Source organism: Salmo salar, chromosome ssa20, assembly GCF_905237065.1.
Source record: "Salmo salar chromosome ssa20, Ssal_v3.1, whole genome shotgun sequence".
In the NCBI taxonomy this organism is placed as follows: domain Eukaryota; kingdom Metazoa; phylum Chordata; class Actinopteri; order Salmoniformes; family Salmonidae; genus Salmo; species Salmo salar.
In genome coordinates, this window is record NC_059461.1 from 20,031,768 (window position 1) to 20,052,992 (window position 21,225).

Below are 21,225 nucleotides of genomic sequence, written 5' to 3' on the forward strand. Positions count from 1 at the left end.
CCAGACTATTACATTGACCCCCCCAACCCCCATTTGTTTTGTACACTGCTGCTACTCACTGTTTATTATCTATGCATAGTCACTTCACCTCTACTTACATGTACAAATGACCTCTAACCTGTACCCCCACGGTACCTTTATATATAGCCTCGTTATTGTTAAGTTATTGTGTTACTTTTTATAATTTTTTACTTTAGTTTATTTGGTAAATTATTTGGTAAAAACTCTTCTTGAACTGCACTGTTGGTTAAGGGCTTGTAAGTAAGCATTTCACGGTAAGGTCTACACTTGTATTCGGCGCATGTGACAAATAAAGTTCGATTTGATTTGATTTGAAGGATGATAAATGGAAACAAAATGCACCTGAGCTCAATTTCGAGTCTCATAGCAAAGGGTCTGAATACTTATGTGAATAAGGTATTTCTGTTTTTTATTTTTAATACATTTGCAAAACATTTCTAAAAACTTGTTTTCGCTTTGTCATTTAAACCATTAATAAGGCTGTAACTTAACAAAATGTGTAAAAAGTCACGGGGTCTGAATACTTTCCGAATGCACTGTATAACCTCTTGTCAGTAGTCTGCTCTGGACCGCCCCATGGACTGACATCCTCTCCTGTTCACACGACCATGGCAATGTAAGATTGATACTTGTAACCACCGATATTAAAATTGACCTCATCGATTTGTTACAAAGTAACAAAATCATGAGAAAACAGGTTACATTTGTCGAGGAAATAAGAAAAGGAGATCGCCTGATAAAACGCGGTGGTAGTCGCGTTTTAGCAACAAGGTAGGCTTGCAAAATGAACTAATTGTATGCTTCTGTAATGAATGTTAATGAAATGAGTGCGTTGTATTTATAGACACATCTGTTTTTAATAAGGACTTGTTTTTCGAGATTTGCTATTATTGCGTTCAATGCAACCATTTCAGATCAAGTTTCTATTATTTCATGTTTGTAGGTCTGCGGAGTCAAATAACATGTACCATCATAGATATATAGGTATGTACTGTATGTATAGCCTACTGGTTGTTAACTTGTGCATTGTATGCTTGCATGTTTACGTTGTTAGTTTGAAACTATAGGCTATTTTGTGAGTCGGAAATGCAAGGTGAAACGCTGCTCTGTTGATAGAGAACTGAAATGCAATAGTCTGCGTGTGGCATGCAATAGACACCATAGAAGCCAGTCAGGTATAGGAGTCCATATCTTTCCAAATGGTATTTTGGAAAATGTATTTTTTGGGGGTTATCCAAATGTTAGTGTAATGTTAATTTGGTGAATCAATCTATTTAACATGACTGGTGATTGAACTAATACGAATTAACATTTTACTCAATCAAAAATGGTGTGATTAATGCAAATCATGAATACACCTATCTGTATGACAGACTCTGAGCATGTGTATAAGGAACAAAACACCAGGGTGGAGATGCACAGGACAGCACATTTCAAGGTTCCTGACCACCAGCAGGTGAAAACCATACACGTCCCCAAGTCCATGATGACTGCACCATTTCTACAGGTAACATGTCAGCAAGTGATTTGCCATATACCAGAATTAATATATATTGCTGAATGTAAATGTAGTGTTCTACAAAATATTGTTATCATGTTCCAGCATCCAACCCTCACAACTGGACAGAAACGATATCTCTACAGTATTGCAAATGTTTACAGCACCGAGCACATGAGACGACTGATGAAGCAACACTATCTCAATGTGCTGCACCGGTGTATTAAATCAGGTGGGTTGTAATTGTATTTACTTTAGAATTGAATATAGGCCAACTATTGCCCATCTTAGATGAAATGTTTTCCCTCAAGGTCATAGCTCTTTGGATGGAACCAAACATACTACTGGAGACCCACTGCTTAAAGATCGGCTCACGTTCAAGATGGACAATCAGAGAGATTCTGGATCTAGGATCAAGCCATATGGACAGAGGAAGGGCACCACAGTGCACTCTAAAGTTATCCTCCCAAAGATTACCAACAGTCCCAGTGCAGAGTGAGAAGATTGTATTTGAAATAATTATAATGAAGTCAGTCATACATTATATTATTCTGACAATGTATTGAAGTATAGTATAATTTTTATCATTTCAAAACACATTCTCCTTGTTGGTAACACATTTATTTGAGTCTCTATTAACTGCTTATAATAATTTTTAAATAGTTTATAAACCATTATTACATACTGTACATTTATTTTCTGTTGATTATTTATAATGATTACAGGTCATTTGAATAATAAATGGTTAAAAACGTAAAGGTAGAGTCAGCGATATGAAGTAGATGCACAAATGAAACCAATTTCTGCAACAAGGGCGTTGGATCGCGAGTGTGAACTTCACCGTTTTGGTCCCGTGGCGTCCACCTTGTAAGAGCATGAAGGGAACCTTTGCACATGCGCAGATACTGTGTGTGACTGTGTGAGAGTCGTCTTTCATTTTGCTCGTCACGATATCTGCAGGTGCTGCTCATGCAATGTCATTTTGCTGACTCTACCTCTTAGTTTGCAGTTGATAATGTGGTGAGTATTTAAAAAATAAAAAGTAAAATATAATCCCACCAAAAAGCAGGGGCAAAACAATATACAGAAACATCTGAAGAGAAATAAGTGACAGCTGGGAAGGTTTCTGCAATAGGGTTGTGAGATTATTATGTAACAATGTGTTTGCAGTGCATTTACTATAGTGTGACAGCTTGACAATAAATTATATTGGCAAAAAAATATTCTCTTGAATGGTCATTTGTTGTCCCAGCTATCTAGTTTTGTATGCATTCAGGATTTTAGAATTTTAACTTAATATACATTACATGACCCCTTATAGTCATACTAATCATAATGGTAATAGATTAGTATATTACACAATATGGTTCATTAGTAAATCATCTCCATGCTGCTGTTTTGCAGCTGTTGCGCGTCAACTGCACCGACAGACACTCTAATTAGTGATCACCACAAAATCAAACATTGTGGAACTTGAACTTGACTGCCAAAATGAAGTGTGTCATTGAAAGAAACGGTGTTAAAGGTATGTTATCTTTTGGAATATAGATAACTATAACGTATTGATACAGAAATATGCAACACATTTTAAAGTACATATCTAGCTAACTTAGCTAGCTAGCTAAATGTGCCAAACAGGACAGTATAAACGTTAGCTAGCTAGCTACCTCTCTAAAGTTGGCTAATTCTCTAAAGTTGGCTAGCTTTGACATCCTAACGTTACCTCAGTCTGCGGATTGTTCTCTGAAGTGATTTAGCTAGATAGCTAAAATGCAGGATTTAGATAGCTAAATATGTTGACACATAGTTGCTTGATCAATTTAATCTCCATAAACAGTATCTCTGACTCTGTTTCTGACAGTGTTTGGGAAGGCTATTCATGCCCTGGCACGCATAGGAGATGAAATATGGTTGGATCCTATGATGAAAGGGGTAAGCATCAGTCCATTTGAAGTGTGCTATACAATTAACGTTTGATTTGATGATGGTCTAGTCTACAAAGCTTTATCAATGTAAAGTGTTAGCTACATAACATGGTCCTGTTCTAACCATGATGCATATCATTATCTGCCTGGTCTGGTCTCTTGTAGTTGGCAATGAGGTCAGTGAACTCAGCCCATTCTGCCTACGCCTGCTTCCTCTTCTCCCCACTGTTCTTCCAACACTACAGCCCAGACACAGGACCAGCCCAGGACTGTGGAACTGTCAAATGCAAGTTGGTCATGAAGGTAATGGCCAAGCTGTTCTGAATCTGCTGAATATGACCCCAATATCTCAAGACAGATACATGTCTCACAGGCCCATATGGAACAGTCCAGCATCATTGCTTTTACAATGGGTGAGACTTTATAGTACTGATAGTGTAATAGCTGTGTGTGAATATATATCGTTTTGGTTTTAGTCAGTGCTGCCGCTGTTTCGGTGCCTGGCTACCATTGAGCGTAATGTGGATAGCTGTCAAATATCCATCAATCTCCCAGACAACCGGGTGATATTCCAGTTTCACTGCAGACATGGTAGGAGAACAGTCCAATAGAGTGCTCTCAGATAAGAGCTTGTTTTATATGTCAAGGACTTGTGTGTGTGTGTGGGTGGGTGGGTGAGCAACATCCAGTAGGTGTTCAATAATGATTTTGGAACAAAGGGGATTCTTTCTCAGATTGTAATGCATTGTATCAATACTAGATGGCGCTCTGTCCCAACATCTCATACTCATTGTGACAGGTATCACCAAAACACACAACCTGGGTTTCCAGGAGAGTGAAGCGCTGCAGGCAGTGTTTCCTTCTCACCTCTGCCCCAATGTCCTGAAGGCCCAGCCCAGGTGAGCTCCCCTAAACATATCCCAATTTATCTCCTTGTGACATTTATGAAGAGTGATTCAGAGACTGACTAAGAATTACTACAGGGTATACAGTATATGATGATTATTTCATTAGTAATTTACATTTGTACTATCTATTATAATTGTATTACATTTGTATTATTATTTTGGGGCCAGACTTCTAGGCGACATGGTGATGCACTTCCCAGTGTCTCAGGAAGAGATCACTCTGTCCATGTCTCCTCTGAGAGTCAATCTGAAAAGCTACTATGAAGATGAAAGTGGTGAGATGTTGCACTGTCTACGCTGTATGAAAAAACCAACCCACAAAAAGTCGGTAACATATTGTGCCTAACTCCTGGTTTTTCGGGGTGCAGATCAAATGAAGGCCATGCACACTGAGATGTCTTTAGATCCCAGTGAGTTTGACTACTTCCAGGTTGGAGTTGACTCAGACATAACCTTCTGTCTGAAGGAGCTGAGGGTAAGGGGGTTATTTTGGGATGGACCTTATTTTTTGTCACATGAGCTTGTGGATATGGGAGGGTGTCACGGTCTGTACTTGCATACCCATGGGTTAATTCATTTATTTACAGGACTGGACCCAAGTGTCCAGGAGACTCTGTACCCTATCATTTTCAATGGAACGTTCCCCTCATGGGCAGGATTTTGTTTTATGACCCTAATGAATCAAGTTATAATATGATGTTTTTTTCCCCCGCACATGTCTACATTTTCTGTGAACAGACAGTAATAAGTAGAAGAACACATGCATTGATTGCCTAACTCTCATACCATGTTCCAAATAAACCCAAGTCCTCAGAGGAGAAATATACATCAACATGATTCAATAGCAAAATATATCACATTGGGACCCCAAAAAGGCAGCCATTTTGCATCCTATGTTTTTTTGTGTTATTTATTATAAAGTACAACTAATGTGTCACAATTTGTGCTCAGACCCACATCCTTTGACCCGACCCTAACGTCCTGGAATGTTGTTGGGGGTACCCTTTTGTGAAGTCCCTCATTACACAGTAAAGCGATGCCTAGCTATAGACTGCTGTGTGTCCATGCTAGCCTGTGATTGAGTTGGACAGTGAGCCAGTCTCTACATTGCTGCGAGTCTTACCTGTCACAGTGTGTTAGAGGGGCTAGTCGAACACACACAGAGGCTCTGGTTTCTGGGCATCGGACACAGCGATTCAACTGAACCCATGATTACCCCTTTCACTGTGATTGACCCCAACAACTTGAAAGGTTATGGCTAGTGTACAGTCGTGGCCAACAGTTTTGAGAATGATACAAATATTAATTTTCACAAAGTCTGCTGCCTCAGTTTGTATGATGGCAATTTGCATATACTACAGAATGTTATGAAGAGTGATCAGATGAAATACAATTAATTGCAAAGTCCCTCTTTGCCATGCAAATGAACTGAATCCCCAAAAAACATTTCCACTGCATTTCAGCCCTGCCACAAAAAGGACCAGCTGACATCATGTCAGTGATTCTCTCATTAACACAGGTGTGAGTGTTGACGAGGACAAGGCTGGAGATCACTCTGTCATGCTGATTGAGTTTGAATAACAGACTGGAAGCTTCAAAAGGAGGGTGGTGCTTGGAATCATTGTTCTTCCTCTGTCAACCATGGTTTCCTGCGAGGAAACATGTGCCATCATCATTGCTTTGCACAAAAAAGGCTTCACAGGCAAGGATATTGCTGCCAGTAAGATTGCACCTAAATCAACCATTTATCGGATCATCAAGAACTTCAAGGAGAGTGGGTCAATTGTTGTGAAGAAGGCTTCAGGGCGCCCAAGAAAGTCCAGCAAGCGCCAGGACCGTCTCCTAAAGTTGATTCAGCTGCGGGATCGGGGCACCACCAGTACAGAGCTTGCTCAGGAATGGCAGCAGGCAGGTGTGAGTGCATCTGCACGCACAGTGAGGCGAAGACTTTTGGAGGATGGCCTGGTGTCAAGAAGGGCAGCAAAGAAGCTACTTCTCCAGGAAAAACATCAGGGACAGACTGATATTCTGCAAAAGGTACAGGGATTGGACTGCTGAGGACTGGGGTAAAGTCATTTTCTCTGATGAATCCCCTTTCCGATTGTTTGGGGCATCCGGAAAAAAGCTTGTCCGGAAAAGACAAGGTGAGCGCTACCATCAGTCCTGTGTCATGCCAACAGTAAAGCATCCTGAGACCATTCAGGTGTGGGGTTGCTTCTCAGCCAAGGGAGTGGGCTCACTCACAATTTCATCTAAGAACACAGCCATGAATAAAGAATGGTACAAACACATCCTCTGAGAGCAACTTCTCCCAACCATCCAGGAACAGTTTGGTGACGAACAATGCCTTTTCCAGCATGATGGAGCACCTTGCCATAAGGCAAAAGTGATAACTAAGTGGCTCGGGGAACAAAACATCAATGTTTTGGGTCCATGGCCAGGAAACTCCCCAGACCTTAATCCCATTGAGAACTTGTGGTCAATCCTCAAGAGGCGGGTGGACAAACAAAAACCCACAAATTCTGACAAACTCCAAGCATTGATTATGCAAGAATGGGCTGCCATCAGTGCTACTCTCCTTGTTCGGGCGGCGTTCGGCGGTCGACGTCACCGGCTTTCTAGCCATCGCCGCTCCATTTTTCATGTATCCATTTGTTTTGTCTTGTTCCCTGCACACCTGGTTCATTCCCCAATCAATCTACATGTATTTATTCCTCTGTTCCCCATCATGTCTTTGTGAAAGATTGTTTGTGTTACGTGTTTGTTGTTGATGCGCCAGACTGGTTTGTTTTTTCCGTGGTATTTCATGAAGATGTTTATTGTTAAACATAATTCTTGTGACTGTTTTGCACATTTTGTACTTTTGCCTCAATAAAGTGTGCGCCTGTTCACAAATCTCTGCTCTCCTGCACCTGACTTCGCTACCAGTACGCACACACTTGACAATCAGTCAGGATGTGGCCCAAATGTTAATTGACAGCATGCCAGGGCGGATTGCAGAGGTCTTGAAAAAGAAGGATCAACACTGCAAATATTGACTCTTTGCATCAACTTCATGTAATTGTCAATAAAAGCCTTTGACACTTATGAAATGCTTGTAATTATACTTCAGTATTCCATAGTAACATCTGACAAAAATATCTAAAGACACTGAAGTAGCAAACTTTGTGGAAATTAATATTTTTGTCATTCTCAAAACTTTTGGCCACGACTGTACACAGCAACATTGGTAATATGTGCCCTGTCATCTAATGTACATTGCTGTCTAGCAGAGTACCAGAGTATTGTGACCTGTTATTTTAATTGGTGGTGAATGATCAAAGTCACTCCAATCATGCATGTGTTTAATGTATTAACCTCTTCTCTAGGGATTGCTGTCATTTGCTGAATCACATGGTCTACCAGTATCTGCCCACTTTGGCGCTGCAGGAAAGTAAGTATCCTGGTCCTTGTGATTATACCCAATGACTATCACCTCTTTTACTTAGGTCCTAAATTAGGCCTGGAGTTTTTCCCGGTCTGGTCACAAGGTTGGAGAAACCTCAGGGCACTGGTTCTAGGTATGCTGATGTTGTGTTCTGCTGTCTGTCAGGCCGGTGGCCTTCAGTGTAGATGACATGGTGCTGGAGGCCTGTGTGGTGTTGGCTACTCTTGTCCACCCAGAGAGCAGGACCCCCTCCCAGGCTACAGAGGCCCAGGCTCCTGCTGCACTAAGGTAGCCGTCACCATTCGTTAAACAGTTATTACCCCACCACTGATAGGGGGGTTCTGTATTTGGTCCAACATTGTGTAATACACCACATCACCAGCATCACATCCTGCCCTTAATCTGCTTCTATCTTCATCATCTATGATGTAGTCACCATAGCAACCCTACCGCTATATCAAATAATGTATGTAGAAGTGCCCAAATGATTTCAATAGTCAGGGTTGTTAGGAGGCATGGTGTGTAGAAATGCAGGACATTTTGTCCTAGCGAGAAGCAGTTTCTCAGTTCATAGAAAATAAAAAAGTTAACAGGCTTAGATAGCCTTAAAGCGCCTGCCCAATCATGTGACAGCCACAGTAGAGTAAATTTGAACTAGCCTTTCCTAGAATCCTAGAGCTGGCTGTACCGGTGATGTCCTCCTTACGGGAGGCAGTTGGCCAGCATGTGCTTTTTTTGGTGCCTCATTGGGCGTTGTGTTACAGAACAGTGCAGTAGCACTGTGACAGAGGCTGGCTATCTGGGGCAAGGCCGTGCTGGCTGGGTTAGAGGCCTGACAGGCTGTAATCCCTACATCCCCCCCCCCAGTCACTAACCTGTTACGTTGCTGTGGCGATGATGTCACTCAGTGTGTGGCCCGCCCGGCCTCTATGTATCTCTCTCATAGTGTCTGCTCTGAGCCGCCTGAGGTGGGGTTTGCACCATTCCCGGCCAGATTGTGGCACATCTGGGTCACTTATGACGTCGCGGCATTGCACTGCTCCTTCCTTTTTCAAGGAAACGTTCATACAGTATGTTCGAATGACCAAAATGTAAATGTCATGTTTATACCTCCATGGAATACTGAGAACACATCAGATTTTTGTATGACAGGTTAATGTTGTAGTTGTACAATTTATGTTTATATTCTTAACATCCCAGGCAAACACACACATTATTCTCATGTTGACCTTGACGAAGGTAAGTGAAGATATTTAAAACCCAGGTCCCTTCCCCTTCTCTCTCCTGCTGGGACGCTTCTTTATAGGCACATTCTGGTTCTGTCTGTGGTGCAGTCAGTGGTGTTTATGGAAAGCATGTTTATGCTGAGGAACACTAAGAAAACAGCCAGAGGCAGTGGCCTGCCATGTGCAGGAGAACAGGCAGAATAGAGTTACATTGTCCTAGCATGCAACCTTGGAGCACAGCCAACATCCAACAGCAGTGTCACTCTTACAACAGCTCCCTTTTTTCTCTCTCTCCATGTTCCTCCCTTTCTCTCCCTGCCGTCTCTCTAGCTCTGCCCCTCCCCTCTACTCTCTCTCTCCCTCACACACTGATGCACGTGCAGCTGCAGTAACTCACGCGGCATATCATGTAACACACGCGCCCATGAGCGCAGACGTCTTTCAAACTCGCACTGCTCGGTTATCTAAAAACAACCTTTTCCCAATAGAACGTGGCATGCGCATCTCATATAACTTCTATTATGTATATATCTAGATGTCTGTTAGCAATGCTATTGCTTTAGTTTGTAGACTATCACGAATGTGGTTAATTAATATTGATTTAAGACTGACAGGCATCTGTTTTCAATATGAAGCTATATAGGAAAACGACTATAGGCAGACCACTGGAGGGAAATGCCTGAAGGCAGCCTTGCTGTAATGGTCCTTATATGCTCTCAGATGTGGAGGTGTTGCGGAGCCTCCGGAGGGCCCGTGTGAGGCAGATGCCGGTCCCCCCCAGGCCCAGGGGTTTCCCTCTGCAGGCGAGCTGATAGCATCCAGCCAGGGAAGCCCAGTGTTCTGTGGAGCAGCCCTCATGAGAGAGTTCACCAGGACAGGAGAGGATTCTGACAGGCTCAGAACACCACGTTATACACACAGAGGTCGTGGCATCACAACTCCTCCTTCCTCCAAGGTAAATTAGAACAAAATATGAACTTTGGTTGACTTCTGTTTGTGCCGTCAAGCCACTGTGTTCTGGGATTTTGGCAGGCTCCGACTGGTACCCTACTTTGGTAAGTTCCAAAGTACAGATAAGGCCTTGCTTTAACGTTCAACCTGGAATGTGCCTAGATTGCAATAATGTTTAACCATGTGATGTGTGATTGACCTGAAACACACAGGGTGAAGGTGAATTGTGACGTATGCAAGGTGTGTGGCTGGTTGCACAGCCCTCTTATCTCAAGCTCTTTTTCCTAAGAACCACCAGACCATACTGCGAAAACTATTTCACAATTTGCTGTTTTTTTCCACCCATGCTCATAGTCTGCTCAGCTGTCTATTAATGATGAGTCGTGTGTTTTGGCTCCTTAGGTTCGCTCTCTCCTCTTTGGGGCCGTGTCCTGTGAGCAAGGTGATGGTTGCACCTCTATGCTGCCCAGTCTGGCGTGTTCCAGTGATACAGAAGATGGGGGAGAGGAGAGGGCCAGTGGTGAACTGTAAGTTACCACAGAATGATGACCAAGCCAAGAACTGTTTTCATACCCTGCAAGTTTTTTCAGCAGACCATAGTCTTTTTCCCATTGTATATTGTAAATGCATTTAAATGAGAACATAATATTTTTCAATTCATTTGAATGCTTTAAATGAAAGTTCATAAAGCATGGCAGTTTGTTTTTACTAACCACTAAGTTATTCCAATGGTATGCGCATTTATTGCAAGAAACATAAACCGTAGATTTGAAAGTCAGACATCAAAAGCATAAAATTAATTGGGGTAAACATCTGTCCTCTCCCCTGTGACCCAGAAACCAATAAATTGTTGAGAATTGTCAATTCGTTAATAGGTAAATGGAAGACGGTCCTCACCTCCTCGATAGCCTTCATTTGGCGAGGAAGGACATGTATAAATTAGACTGGTCATAAACAAGTGCATTTTTATCCACTTTCCCTCTACTCCTCTCCTCGATTACCTTTGACCTTTTTCAAAAGGAGTCCAGGGAGGACGGAGGTGAGAAAATCTAAAATTGTGAAAAGGCCCTAGGTTTGCCCATGAAAACATTCAAGCCAACCGCCTGGGGATGCCACACCTGGGTGCTGATAGTAAACGCAACACATCTCACAGACTCGCTAAAGCTTGAGGAATGTGTAACCAAACATACAGATCACATGGAGCCTTTTCATGTAGCTTCAGGCAGTCCCCTCAGTTGCATAAGAGCAGACAGCTGCGAGGGAAACACTTGAATCTAGTCCACTATGGCCCCTGCTGAGACAGAGGAACGGATGAGTCAGAGCAGGGATATGCTGCCTGGCAGGGAACAGTATGATTCCACCTTCAAAGGGAAAGACTGCATAAAGATGATCTATCAGAAATACATGATCACGTGTAGCAGCATGGCCTACCTCACTGGGAGGGAGGGAACTGGTAGCTGTGTTCTGACCTACATGTTTTCATTACCTCAGGAACTGTTCAGTCTACTGTGTAAGTAGACAAATACCTTGCAGTGGCCACTGAACAAACAATATTGACACAGAAAAACATGACAAGGGTCTTGTTAAAAGGAAAAGAACGAGGGTAATAAATACTGTACTTTATTGAAATATGTTACAGCTTTGAAAACATGTTAAACAGAAACTGGGTCTCTGCATTGTTGAACTGTACATACAAAATATAGATAACGTTACATGCAGCTCTCACTGTAACAAATGTTGCTTTTTGAACGGAACAATTAACTGAAGTCTAGAACTGGCCAACAGAACAGGGGTACTGGCAGGTCAGGTCACTAAGTCAGTGGGGAGCAGGATATGGACATCATGGAGAAGCTTTGATATAGTGCCGTCTGACTGGGAGAATTGATTGTATTTTAAGGCTGGTGAGGTTCTTGGCAATCTCTACAGTGCCATAATGTTTGCGAAAACATTTGGGCCATCCAGTGCAGGTGTGTTTCAACTCCCAGCGCAGTAAGACATGTATGCAGGGCATTAAGGTCTTTAGGTTTTTTTTAGATCATAAAACACCTGATTGCCCTACGTCAGTCAGTAGCGGCATAGATATTATTTTCCTAGTTAGGGGAGAGCCCTTGAAGCAGGACAGTAGCCTGTAGTGAGGGAACACCATGACATCAACAGATAGAAAACCAAGGGGTACTACAGTTGATACACAGAACCTTGTTAAAGGCCCAGAGCAGTGAAAATTGTGTTTTCCTGTGTATTATATCGTATCATAGCTGATGAAACTCTGTAAAAGTGAGATTTTTTGTTATTTCCTGATAGTTAGTTTCTGGTTGAAAATACAATCTGCACAGGACCTTATAATCAGCAATTTTGCATGTGCAGGAGCTTGGGCTTTCCATGATAAAAATCACCATGCGGTAATTGGTTAATAGACTAATAACAAAGAAAGGGAAAGGGGGATACCTAGTCAGTTGTACAACTGAAATGTGGTATTTAACCCAACCCCTGTGAATCAGAGGTGCGGGTTCCAAACTTCTAAAATTTTTATGGAAATCTACTTCTAAAATTTTTATGGAAATCTATTACAGTAATGTACTTAATTGTTCCGAAGTAATTTGATATAAAACAGCTGCATTGGGCCTTTAAGGATTCTAAGATCATTTGTCATGCTTTCCCCCCTCCTTTAAAAAAATAAATATCTTGACCATTCAAATTTGAACGTGTCCCATGGTGAAAGGCATTGAACACATTGAAAGGGAACGAGAGGTCTCCCATCAGATGGCGCCGATTAAGCATTACGACAGCAGGGCATGATGGGAAAAGTACGTGTGAATCATATGGCTACTTGTCTCCATAGCTGACACAGTGTGGGGTTTAGGGAACAATACGATACACAATTTTACCACTATCAATAACATCTGATACAAGGCACATCAGCTCCATAAATCAACATGTACATAGTACATGTTAAAGGAAACCTCACCCAAAAACATATTTTGGTATTTGTTTCATAGTCCCAAAATGTTTTTCTTGTCAGCAGTAGTTTTGAAAATACAAAATCATCCCTGTATGATGCATTTTGCATCATATGAATCTGTGTTTTGCATCATGTGATGTTTTTAAAAAATGTTTTAAGTTAATTATCTTAAACTTGATTGCTGACAAGCAATACATTTCAGGACTATTTAAACAATTGACTACTGAAACAAATACCAAAAGATAGTTTTGTGGTGGAATTTTCCTTTACAAAGGAAATGTCACTTAAAATGTTTCTGCACATGAGTTATGTTGTAAATGCAAAGTGCACATTTTTGACAGCAGCAAAAATGAAAACCGGTTAAATTAAATAAAAACACTAGTGACCTGATTCATAAGACCTCATCAAAATGTGCCATTGGAGCTTTACAGTGAGGAGAACTGAGAAATTCTGATTGTGAACAATTTTTCCTGAAGCTAAACTGAATCTGTGATCAGTCCAGATTCCCACCCCATCAAACCAAAGCAGAAATAAAATGCTATCTGCTTGGCCACTTGACCAACGTCCACTGTGAACTTTCAGATATGCTTTCTTTAACCTTGTGAGTAAATGGTTGTTACCACTGCATCCCAGTGGATATTTTAAAAAGCGGTGTAGCCTACATAAAAGCCATCCATTCTGCATGTATACAATATGAACAGCTGACACGTGACAGACTAGAGGTTACTCTATCACACAATAACCTTCAACATCACTTGCAGTCACACTCCCTCTGTGTCGCAGCAGGGGTCAGAGAACAGGTTTGACAGAAACGTCAAGCCATTAAAAAAAAAGTTATTTTAACATTTCACATCCTTAGAAATGATTGACTTGGTCTGCGTTTGACCCAAATTGTACTGATATGGCAAAGAATGTGGCAACTGCACCTAGTCTTCATACAACCCCTTAGAGATCAGTCAAACAACTTAAAATACCACAAAGTCCCTTTCCCACGGATCTACCAAAACATTCTAACATCCTTTAAATATCACAATGATGCATGCCCTTATACGCGCATATTTTATTTGCCCTTCAACGTCTTTTAATTGTTTGTTTTTGTGTGTAATGTGAGTCACTGTAAAAGTGACGTTTTCGTGGCCCTATCGTTTCGACTTGATGGTATGATGCTACTTCCCGTCTTGAATCAGCTCGGTTCCTGTGATTAACCCTCATTGGCATGATTCACAGATTTTCAATTCTGACGCTCATTCACTTTTGACTGGCTAATACTGACCACCTTTTTTCTCTCCTCTCTCTCCATCCTGAGCTTTGCTCCAAGTCCAAAAAGAATGTGAGAGCCAGAGCCTCATCTCCAACATGCTGATGTCCTTCATCCCACTGAACGGGGATTAGGTCAATGACAACTGGGACATTTCCCAGATAGATACTTTGCAGCAGGTATTCTAACCAGAGACATGTCAGAACTTAACCCTATGCTTTATTTATCCATTAAGACTATTAAAGATTAACACTCAGTTCTGATGTTGGTGACATCAGTGCATGTATTGTCAGTGTTCCATCTGAGAAATAGGCCTGATTGAGTCCTGGAGGACTGATTATCTCAGGGGACCAAAGGTGGGGTCAGTCAGCCACCAACATTAGTCCCTAATCCCCGCCAGCAGGAATCAAAGCAGTCTGGCATCTTCAAGAGACAGATGGCAAGAGGAAACTCTCCTAATTCCCCTCCTAGCCTCAATACAGTCTCTAGTTTGTGTACTCTGCCACTATTGACAGCAACACGGTGATGTCATCTGGCTTTCCTCCTGTGGGGAAGAGAAAGAGATGCAGTCAGAAGGATGAGTGTGAGAACAATCTCTCATTTTCATCATTCCAAAAGGAAGCAGCCTGAGAGCAATGGAAGGAACACTAATAAAACAAAGTGAGCCGTCACTTCTTATTCCTCACTGGGTGTCATTCTTCCTGATTTATAGAGCAGCCCTCTCAGCCTGGATACCATTCACAAGGGAAGCAGGGTATGAATGGAGCAAATGGACTATGAAATGAGGACTACCTTGGCTTTGTCTCCAGTTTCCACTTGCATGAAGAAGTGATAAAAGTGATGGTCATTACCTCTTACATTCAGTCCATTGTCACAGGCAAACTGGGCAAAAGGCGACATGTAGTTGGGGTCGTATGCCAGAACATGGGCCTGCTCTGCAATGCTCCTGGCTGTCTGCTGGATACTCTCATAGTTGGTGTTCTGCAAAAACAAAAACAAAATGGAGGTGTCTTAGTAGTTTTTCAATGTCTTGTTCCTCCACTTCAATACTCTGCTGAATGAAACAGTAAACCTGTTTGTTGCACACAAGTACGGCAAGGGTTTATGCGAGGGTGTACCTTGAGTTTTTTCAGCTCCTGTAGGATCATGTAGTCGGGCATGTTGTCGAAGAGGCCGTCTGTGGCTGTGAGAATTATGTCCCCCAACTCGACATGGAAGGAGGAGCTGTCTGCAGCGTCGGGACTGAGGGAGCACAGAGAGCTTAACACAACGTAGCGCGGAAATAACAGTCTTGCGGAACATGAGTTAAAATATCCTGCCCATTAGAGTGGGAGCGTTAAAGTGCTTAACCAAATTGCAAACGTTAGCCAATTGCCCCCCCCTTCTCATACCCCCCTCCAGGAAGGAAATCTGTCCTGTCTGAGCCCAGTTTAATCTGTGCGTCTAGCCCTTCATTAGCCTAGACCACTGACACTGCTGCTCAGTCTCCTGTCTGACTATGAGACTCAGGCACACACCTCAGGTTAGACATGGCTATAGATCACTGTGTCAAACACTGGAATGAAGTACAAAACTATTAGAGAAATCATGCAATGCAGTTATACATTTCAACTGACTACTTTTTCAGCTGTGAAATGCTGCTGCTAACAAATTGCATAGGTATGGTGGAAAATTATGGAATGAATAGTCACAAGGAAAGCACACCATGGCCGTCATGGTGAAGTTGTAAGGAACTGCTGTAATGTTGATGTGCGACTGATACACACATATACAGTAAAATCAGAGCCATGTGCAGTGTCAAGTTCAGTTCTTGGAAGGCGGAATAATTCTGCCTCTGCCCCAGACTCCCCGATACTCACGGCTGTTCCAGAAACCATCTGTAACCCAGCCGCCATTCGATCTACAGTCCTACACTACATCGAGGCTTTAGCGATACATTTCAAAATGATCACTATTAAGGAATCACGGATTTAGCTGTAAATGAAATGAATGTCGAGTCTTCCCACCAACTACAGCAGAATCACAACGCTTATGTCCCTGAATATGATACTATCAATGGTACAAAATACTGCAGACTCCAGCTCATGGAAAGATTACAGTTTCCAGCCTATATGCAACAGGGCCACGTCAAATAGGTCCACAGTTTGGACTGACTATGGCCCGGTTTCCCGATGGAACTTAGGCTTACGAGTATATTAACGATGCATCTTACCTACAACGGTCCCAGACGTAACATGAGTTTCCCAAAACACCACGCAGAGAGAACGCTCACTAAGTGCATCGTTGAGGCATGTGACGATACTGATAGAATCAAAAGAAAAGGTAACGCTGCTCTCGGATCAGAATTCTCCATTCAAATCTGACCTTAACATTAGAATTATTCCACAATACTGACAACGGATCAGCTCTTAGGAGACATATCACCTAAGGCTACAAATATTGAGGCTTATTCTAATGCTCACCCTATAATAATGCACTAAATCAAGATTTGGCACATCATGAAATATATTAAAGAAAAATTTGACAGTAAGCCAAACAGAGAAATAAAACTCAATTGAATGAACATGAAATGTATTTCCATATCATTGAAATATATAGGCTATACTGCAAGTAGGCTATTTATCTTTTACTTCAAATTGAAAACAGAGATGACTGAATTATCTTTTTATCCTTTGCTTGTTTGTAACAATTGCAAAGACAATGGGAACTTAGTCTTTGCAGTCGCAGAGAGACAGATAAACATCTTGATTCTATGTTTAGCAGAGATCTTCTGTGTATGAAGTGACACGGTATGGGAAAAACGCATCTAACGACTCACTTAGCTGTTCCACGAGTGGTCTGAGGCAGTCGGTAAATAGCGAGCATTTTCAAGTCCTGCTTTGGTGACGATGGTTTTGGGGAAACAGCTCGGAGGTTTAACGATGCTCCTATAAAAGTTCTAACTACCAACTTAGCCTTAAGATGCTTTTTGGAAACCGGGCCCATATCTGTTTATTCTGTATAGAGATAAGCCATGGAGATATCCTATGCACTGAGCAAAACCAAGCCATTTTATAATAGGTATGTATGATGAGAATACGGTTGTGAATAGGCCTATTCTACAAGTACTATGCATCAGCTACATTTACAACAGTGACAGTACTGTTCCACCTCACACCAGTTTAGAGAAACCCACATGAGCAGCTCTAAATAATCTTCCTGTTCTAGATTACAGGGTTGAGAAGGCCTGTGGGTAAACAGACCAGGGATTGGCTGCTGTGAGGCTGCTGTGAGGGGGCCATGAGGCCGCCCCTCTGTGTGTGTGTGTGTGTGTGTGTGTGTGTGTGTGTGTGTGTGTGTGTGTGTGTGTGTGTGTGTGTGTGATGAGACTTTGGTCTGGCTTAAATGGTGGCGGGGAGCCAACACCAGCCCCACTGGAGTCTACAGCACTACTGCTGCTGGCATGCCTACACAAGGAGAGAAAGCAGCACATGGCCCCAACCATTCCTGGCCTGCACACTGACTGTGGCAGTACTGAACTCACTAATGCTGCATCAACACTGGACTGGACAGACCAGAGAGCAGCACAAGGGCAGAACCAATGCAGAGACTCTGTGCTTCAAAACCAAACTAATAGCTACACAGCTTCTTTACAATACAAAATATGGCTTCGGCAGGGCCACAAAACTGACCTGTCACTGAGGACAGCGCCCTCTGCCTCGGGTGGGGCAATAGAGAGCTGGAAGGGGGTGTTGAAGTAGTGCTGCTGTTCGTCAGAGCGGTGCACCACCTCTCCTTCCCGCACCACAAGGAAGCCTGAGTCTCCCAAGTTAGCAGTGTGCAGCCGATGGCTCTGCCGGTCCAGCACCACGATACAGGCCGTGCTGCTGCCTGGAAGGAGATAACACAAGATGATAAATATATGGGTGGCACGCCCTACATCCTGATTATATTTGTAACAAATGAAGTCGAATAGAGCCATTGAACAATTTATAAATTGGTTGGGATGATCTATGAGTGGTGTTTTTGTTGGGTTGTATTATATCATGATCATACTGTAGCTAAACCTGTGGTTAGAAGAGGAAGGCATGTCAATACATTTCAGGAAGAGAAACATTTTGGAAGGATAACATTTAAGGAAACATAAAAGTTAACCGAACCGGCGAAAACGTGGCTCCGCATGCAGCCACACCCTGCTGATGAGTCATCTGGACCACCAGAATGTTCTATGGGAGCTCCCTACAACCCCTCACGCTCTCTGACTCACCCTACTCTCACTCCCTTTCTTGTGTGTTTTTTCAATAGTAATACAATTACTGCTGGCCTCACGACCGTACTCCTCAGCACTGGAAAAATACAATACTGACTTGTTTTTCCTCTTCTACATGAGATGGGATGGAAAAGTACAGACTGTCGACACGGACTGCTCGACTCCTCACTCTCCGTTTGTTTTGTCCTGCACATTTCCGCATGCTCCATTCTAGCAAAGCAATGGATCAAGAGGAGATTCTGGCGGGGATAGGCTTCTCCTTGTCTGTACACTTCCCAGGATAGAGGCATGCAGCAGGTCTCTGACTCATCACGCAAATATCCTATCTAAATAGCAGCACCTCACATGTCACTTAGCCTAACCACCCAGACTGAAAACAGACCATTCTAAGACTGCTTTATGACCATATTCTCTATTGTAAATGCCTATTCTAGTCAGTATGAGGCAGACACTAGTGATTTCTTTTTGCGCCAGCCTCCAGGTTCACAAAACACTGATCCTCCAGGGCTTCCTTCACTCACCCAGCAGAGGCACTTTGTTCTGTAGGAGCTCGTAGTAGCTGCTTGTGAGGACGCCCACAGGGTTGCTTGGAACGAAGCGTCCCTCCTTTACCAGCCGCTCACACGTCTTCATAAGGGTCCCTGAAAACTGTGATGGGTCCACACCGTAGTCTCTCCATCCACCCACTCCATCTGCCACACCTGAAGAAACCACACAGTCAGGTATTGGTTCAAAAGAGGAGAACAGGATAGGAACGAATCAAGATTGCATTGTGATTATTCTTAACACTCCTGACTAAGACATTCCCAGAAGAAGACAGTTTTCCGACAATAGAAGAGGTCATATTAATCGGAAACAAGTACTAGACGTCTTCGCGCAGTTGTGACAGGAGAAACAATAGGCACTTTCACTAAAAACAAGACACCAAGTGTAGAGCAAGACAGTGCTTAGAATGAAACACAAGGGACACTTCAGAGAATAAGCATTTCTTTGACATGCTTCTGACGAAACTTTTTCCTGGAATAATCTCCATTGATAATTTGGCCAGTCTGGTACATATAAACCATTTTTTACTGATAGCTATCTGAAACGTATGTTGTCTGCAGTTGTCAAGTCACATTACATTATCAACAAGCCCATACACTAGTTTGCAGTCACATTATCACACTGCTTAAAACCATGAAACATTTGGTTTCTATGGTTATTGAAATGTACCTCTGCCTATTATGGGAGCAGTTGGTCTGGCAGTCCAAGTTTTTCCTAGGAATGCAATTATTTACAGCTGCTTCCCAGACACAAGAATCAGCTCTTGCTGTGACCATACAAGGAGGGTCGTATAACTCTCTCCCTGCCAACCTTTGGCTCACTGATGTGACAACAATACTAAAAATGTACAATGCCCTTTTAAACTGTGGGCTACAGACATGTGACTATTTGCAGCAGAACTATTGGTTTGTCTATCAATATGATTATGTCAAATCTGAGACACCAACCATCAGTCTTGGTGGGGATCAGGAGGTACACGTGTATGAACTGGGCAAGAATGCTACTGATAGATGTGCTGCTATTTAGTGTTGAGACTGTTCCTTATTTTACAAGGCAGTGGATCATGTCTGTTCCACACTACATTTATATCTGAACGTTTTGTAACATGGTGACCTTCTGAGGTCCAAGACCAGTTAGGTACACCATATAAGTTGTGACATGGGGTAAAGTGTGAATGAAAAATTAAGTCTGGGACTGATTGGTTGTAGCCTAGTTATAGTGAAAAACAAGAAATAAATAAAAAAGTTCTCAACGTTCATCTTTCTAATCTATTTATTCATGTGTACATACTGGTTACTGTTTGGTTATGGCTGCCCTCCTATCACTACAATTATCAAAATACTACAGGCAGCTCTGACCTCTAGGACAGGGTTTCCCAAATATATTTGCATTTTCTTGGCTTGAAACTAAGCCAATAGTACAGCAACCTAGTTAGCGTATTGTGCATCATGATCAAACAAAATACAGTGTCCCTGGTTTGTTATTGTTTGATACTACAAAACGTAGTTAGCGCAAACTAGCTACTATAACTAGCAAAGGTGCACTGTCTGGCATGTTAGTTAGCCAGCTAAACAACAAGGCCGGTTATATCGTCACGTTATAGAATAGTTGTTAATGCCAGGCATAGTTTACTCACCCAAAACATCGGCAGATTTATGTCGGGCAATGAAGCAAGCGTCGTCGCCGTAGCACATCCCTTTCTTCAAGATACCCTTCCGAAAATCCTTCCCAAACCCGCAGCTTGCCGTTACCAGGCTGTAGTCGCGGCTATCCGTTTGAGAGAGTCCGCCAATTACTGCTCTGGCAACCAGTCTACCGTATGAAAGTACGGAGAACATCACCTACACACCAGCTCCCACTATACCGAGTACCAAGCTAGAAACAACCTAGGTGTTAGCTAGCTAGATTAGCTCCAATGTCACAATCTTGACTCGCTAGCTTGATACTGTGCTGCTTAGTTAGCTAGCTAACGTTAACATCCGCCACGCAGAAACAAAACAAACCTGCGCGCCAGCCCAGACGATACTTATTCTTATTTAGTTGAATACAGTAGTTATTGCCAAATCAGTAACAACTGCTCCGTAATTCGAAGGATATCACACGTCCAAATTCCCAGAGATGTTCCGAGTTCGTTGCAGCCATCGTGCCTGTAGAACAACTTTCCACATTTGTGAAACATGCTGGGCGAGCGAACCAGAGTGATAAGGTCTTGTGACTGGGCTGACGTCACATCTCGTTACGCAATTTGAGTTTCCTC

The 21,225-nt window shown here is 42.5% G+C and overlaps 3 protein-coding genes across 4 annotated transcripts; 2 read left to right on the plus strand and 1 right to left on the minus strand.

Annotated features, from left to right (window-relative positions):
* The first annotated feature begins 550 nt into the window (after positions 1-550).
* Positions 551-2,734, plus strand: fam216a (family with sequence similarity 216 member A). 2 transcript variants are annotated; one of them, XM_014160055.2, is made up of 5 exons: positions 551-792; positions 965-1,005; positions 1,395-1,528; positions 1,625-1,751; positions 1,831-2,734. In XM_014160055.2, the coding sequence occupies exons 1-5, from the start codon at positions 707-709 to the stop codon at positions 2,016-2,018; spliced, it is 576 nt and encodes a 191-aa protein (XP_014015530.2). In that variant the 5' UTR covers positions 551-706; the 3' UTR covers positions 2,019-2,734.
* Positions 2,735-2,923: 189 nt separating this feature from the next.
* rad9b (RAD9 checkpoint clamp component B) lies at positions 2,924-12,479 on the plus strand. Its single transcript, XM_014160405.2, has 11 exons — positions 2,924-3,044; positions 3,381-3,451; positions 3,610-3,747; positions 3,921-4,035; positions 4,244-4,343; positions 4,521-4,627; positions 4,721-4,827; positions 7,721-7,785; positions 7,945-8,067; positions 9,726-9,960; positions 10,359-12,479. Exons 1-11 carry the CDS (start codon positions 3,011-3,013, stop codon positions 10,485-10,487), a joined length of 1,224 nt encoding a protein of 407 aa, XP_014015880.1. The 5' UTR covers positions 2,924-3,010; the 3' UTR covers positions 10,488-12,479.
* pptc7a (protein phosphatase targeting COQ7 a) lies at positions 11,561-21,191 on the minus strand. Its single transcript, XM_014160406.2, has 6 exons — positions 20,605-21,191; positions 18,944-19,123; positions 17,845-18,043; positions 15,292-15,415; positions 15,025-15,154; positions 11,561-14,717 (listed from the first exon to the last, which is right to left on the minus strand). The coding sequence occupies exons 1-6, from the start codon at positions 20,804-20,806 to the stop codon at positions 14,659-14,661; spliced, it is 894 nt and encodes a 297-aa protein (XP_014015881.1). The 5' UTR covers positions 20,807-21,191; the 3' UTR covers positions 11,561-14,658.
* Between the last annotated feature and the right edge of the window lie 34 nt (positions 21,192-21,225).